A 4,185-nucleotide genomic window follows, 5' to 3' on the forward strand; every position below is an offset into this window, starting at 1 on the left:
TGCTGCTCAAGAAACATTTCTGATTATTATCAGTGTTGGAAACAGTCGTGCTGCCGAATATTTTTTGTGGAAACTGTGATGCATTTTACTTTCCAAGATTATTTGATGAATAGAAAGTTCAAAAGAGCAGAAATCTAAATCTTTTGTAACATTATACATGTCTTTACTGTCACTTTTGATCAATTGGATGTGTCAGTTAAATTCTGCTGTTCGTTTGCGTCGCTTACAGTAGTGAAGGTCAGACAGATCATTCTTACAGATCGGCCTAAACCATAAATGATGCTGCATTTAATAAAATCACAATCTAACTGGCGAGCGTTTCACTCAGCAAAGACAGTTTTCACTCGCATGTGTTAATGTTGGATTCTGCTTGTTTGTCAGAGAGAGCCAAGAGGTTTGTTTCTGTCAATTATCTGTAGTGTTTTTCAAATCGGAGTCCACAAGTGTCCTGATAAACCCACAGAGAATTACGATTAGTAATGTGTCTGTTTATTTCTGGTACATGCCAGTAACAGCCTTGCACTTCCTCCCTACCCAACCCTCTCTCTGTGTCAGTCTGTCTTTTTTCATCATTTGGTCATCCATATTTTTAAACTAAGCACAGTGAGTCAGTCAGGCTTAGACAAACACAAACGCATTTATATCCTATTTCCCTTCAGGGTAATTTAGTATTTTTGGAGGCACACCCCTCCACATATTTCTGTCAGGCGGACATTTAGTCAGCATGATTGTACAGACGGCGCAGACACACGTGCAACAGATGGACCGTCTCGCTTCTTATATATTACATACACGGCCACTTCTGGAGCTGTTAGTGCAAGAAACAGACTGAAACAACAAATGATGTCTTTAGTTCAACTTCACCACACTGAAGGCCTAACTAGTTCTTAAGCTGGACACCGATTAGCTGAAACCAGCACATCCTTCCTGTCAGCCGTCAGTAGGAAATGCTAGCAGACCCGCTGCTTCTAAAATTAGAAGTACTGTGGCACAAGAAAACGGAAAATGTTTAGGGGAAATCATCAGGCTAGTCTGTGACTTAGTAACATGCATTGTTTATTCAGGGTTCACACGGTCATGGAAACCATAGAACTTACTTTTAGCCAAGGTTATTATAGTTAACTAAAAGTCAAATTAAAACTAAAACCAGTTACTTGAAATAAAGTAAAAGTTAACTAAAATATAAAAATTGTAAACAACCTAACCCTAAAAAACGAACAAAACAATACAACACAATTACTAAAACTTTAACAACATTTTAAATGAAAATGGAAAATATAAAAATTAAAACAAATTCAAAATATTAACAAAATATACAACAATATTACGAATTAAACTAAAATAACTGTGCTTCAGCTACCATGAGCTTAGTTAATAATAATAGTAATAATTATTTATTTATTTCAGGCACAAAAACAAAGTATTTGGACACTGAAAGGGTTAGTTCGCCCAAAAATGAAAATTCTGTCATTAATTACTCACCCTCATGTCGTTCTAAACCCGTAAGACCTTCGTTCATCTTCGTAACACAAATTAAGATATTTTTGATGAATTCTGAGAGCTCTCTGACCCTCCCATAGACAGCAAGGTAACTACCACGATCAAAGTCCAGAAACATAGCAAGGAGATCACATCAGGGGTTCAACCGTAATTTTACGAAGTTACGAGAATACTTTTTGTATGCAAAGTAAACAAAATTATCGACTTTATTCAACAATTCGTCTGCTCTCCGCGTCACCCTGTAGTGCCATTTTGGAGAATATCCACTGAACGTAAACAGCGTATGTTGTTCTGTGTCAGCTGCGTCACACGGAATTGTTGAATAAAGTAATTTTTTTCTTTTTCTTTTGCGCACAAAAAATATTCTCGTAGCTTTGTAAAATTACGGTTGAACCCCTGATGTCACATGGATTATTTTACCGATCGCCTTGCTACGTTTCTGGACGTTGATCGTGGTAGTACCCTTGCTGTCTATGGGAGGGTCAGAGAGCTAACCCAAAAATATCTTAATTTGTGTTCCGAAGATGAACAAAGGTCTTACGGGTTTAGAACGATATGAGGGTGAGTAGTTAATGACAGAATATTCATTTTTGGGTGAACTATCCCTTTAAGCTCCACTTAAATACTAAATATTAATATTTAAAAAAATAACTAAGTGATGCTAGTCCTGATTCTAATTTGATTCTATTTCTAATGAACATTTTGAAATCAGTGCTCAAGTTCACAAATAGGTTTATGACATTACTGTGAACAAGATCTACTAATGGTTGACACCTAGAAAGTGACCACAGGGCCAGTGGTGTTGCACAATGTTTACAGCCACATTTGGAACAGAGAGGTGATGAACTCTTGTTCTGCTGATGAGCATGGTGAGAGAGTTGTTGAAGCAGAGGCTGAGATGTGCGATGTCTTTGAGGAGATGTATGAGCGTGTTTTGTGTGGGAGCGCACAGATCAGTAGCTGCGGAAAAGCTGATGACTTGGAACGAGAGTGAGAGAGAAAGAGAGAGAGAGAGAGTGCCAAGATGCATTACTTTCTTTTACTACTGTAAGTGGAAAGTTTCAAAAGTTGGCAATAATTTACTGAGAATGCATTTAAATAGTTTATTGCATTGTTTTGATGGCAAGGTATGTGTGTTAAACGTTTTTACGAAGTTTAAAACCTCATACATTTTTTTTTTTTTACAAGTACAGTTTTATGTTCTACTCGATGTTGACATATTTCCTATTAAAGCTTGTGCAAGACATGAAAGTGCTGCTTCTTCTTCTTCTTTTAAAAAAAATAGCCAATATGATATGTTACATCCCAGGCTTCTTCCGAGACATCAACAAGTGGGACTAAAGGAAGGGAGAGCATTTGATTAGACGTATTTGAACTACACAAAAGCAATAAAATGAAAGTAAAAGCTAAGATTTCATGGGGTCTTTAATCATTCATAGGAGAGTTAAAGAGTCTTCAGCCGCCCTCTGCAGGAGGACAAACACTATCAAACACACTTCTCTGTTTCTCCGTCAGAAACCAGTGCTATGATATGATCCCAGGCTTCTTCCGAGACATCAACAAGTGGGACTAAAGGAAGGGAGAGCATTTGATCAGACGTATTTGAACTACACAAAAGCAATAAAATGAAAGTAAAAGCTAAGATTTCATGGGGTCTTTAATCATTCATAGGAGAGTTAAAGAGTCTTCAGCCGCCCTCTGCAGGAGGACAAACACTATCAAACACACTTCTCTGTTTCTCCGTCAGAAACCAGTGCATCCCACCACTGGCATTCTGGCTGTATTTGTGGCACTAAACTACTGTGACGTTGTGCACGTGGCTGGATTCGGATATCCAGAGTCCAGGAACCAGAAACAGCCCATCCACTATTATGGAAAGGATACGATGAGATCCATGAAGGTTGGTTTTAAAGCATCCATTTGCAATGGAAAAACTGAGCTGTGGTTCGTGCTTTGATTCTCATATATGTTGCCGTATATATGTAGCATTGCACTGCTTCACCGAATGTCGTTGTTGTTTCAGAATTCCTACCATGATCTCAATCAAGAGGCTCTCGTGCTTAAGAGACTGGAAGACCAGGGAGCTATTTTATATCTTCATCCTCATTCATGACACCCAACAAGAACACATATGAATAAAAACATACATAAACGCATGTAAATATGGCACTACAGACAATATCTTCATCTTCGGACTGACTTGGACTGAACTGAAATGTCCAGCTCTCACGCCGCAGAGTTGTCAGTAGTTTCTGCATTTCTATGCGATTCACAAATTTTTGTCTGACCTCAAGTATTTATAATTGATGAATCTTTTATGCTTATTGTTTTGTTTCCTTTCGGGAACTTTTTTTTTTTTTTAAACATTTCACACCTGATTTTTTTTTGAACTTCTTAAGTATTTAATAAAATGAAAATATGCATCTTGTTTTTAGTTGACGATTTATAAGCAATACTCATAAGATCTCAATTGAACAAATGAAGACTGTCTCCTGCTTCTCAGATGTTTCTCCTCTGGAGTTTCAGACGAGATTATTAAACTTAATTTTTTTGACAGGGCTTTTAAATAATAAAATAATTCTTAAAAACTGCAAATAGGGTGGGAAATAAATGTTGGATAAAATGCTTACCCACCCACCCCCACCAAAATAAATAAATAATACAACCACTCAAACAATCAATAAA

At 37.1% G+C, this 4,185-nt stretch overlaps 1 protein-coding gene across 3 annotated transcripts in view; it reads left to right on the top strand.

Moving 5' to 3' along the window:
- The window catches only part of LOC107725065 (CMP-N-acetylneuraminate-beta-galactosamide-alpha-2,3-sialyltransferase 4-like), a 26,452-nt gene extending 22,581 nt beyond the window's left edge, over positions 1-3,871 (top strand). For all 3 annotated transcript variants that reach the window (XM_016534206.1, XM_016534208.1, XM_016534207.1), the window contains exons 10-11: positions 3,248-3,400; positions 3,524-3,871. In XM_016534206.1, coding sequence (XP_016389692.1) covers positions 3,248-3,400; positions 3,524-3,613 — 243 coding nt within the window. In that variant the 3' untranslated portion in view covers positions 3,614-3,871. The remainder of the gene's footprint in view (positions 1-3,247; positions 3,401-3,523) is intronic.
- Positions 3,872-4,185: the final 314 nt, after the last annotated feature.

Source organism: Sinocyclocheilus rhinocerous, unplaced genomic scaffold (genome assembly GCF_001515625.1).
Source record: "Sinocyclocheilus rhinocerous isolate Xijiao unplaced genomic scaffold, SAMN03320098_v1.1 scaffold336, whole genome shotgun sequence".
Classification (NCBI taxonomy): domain Eukaryota; kingdom Metazoa; phylum Chordata; class Actinopteri; order Cypriniformes; family Cyprinidae; genus Sinocyclocheilus; species Sinocyclocheilus rhinocerous.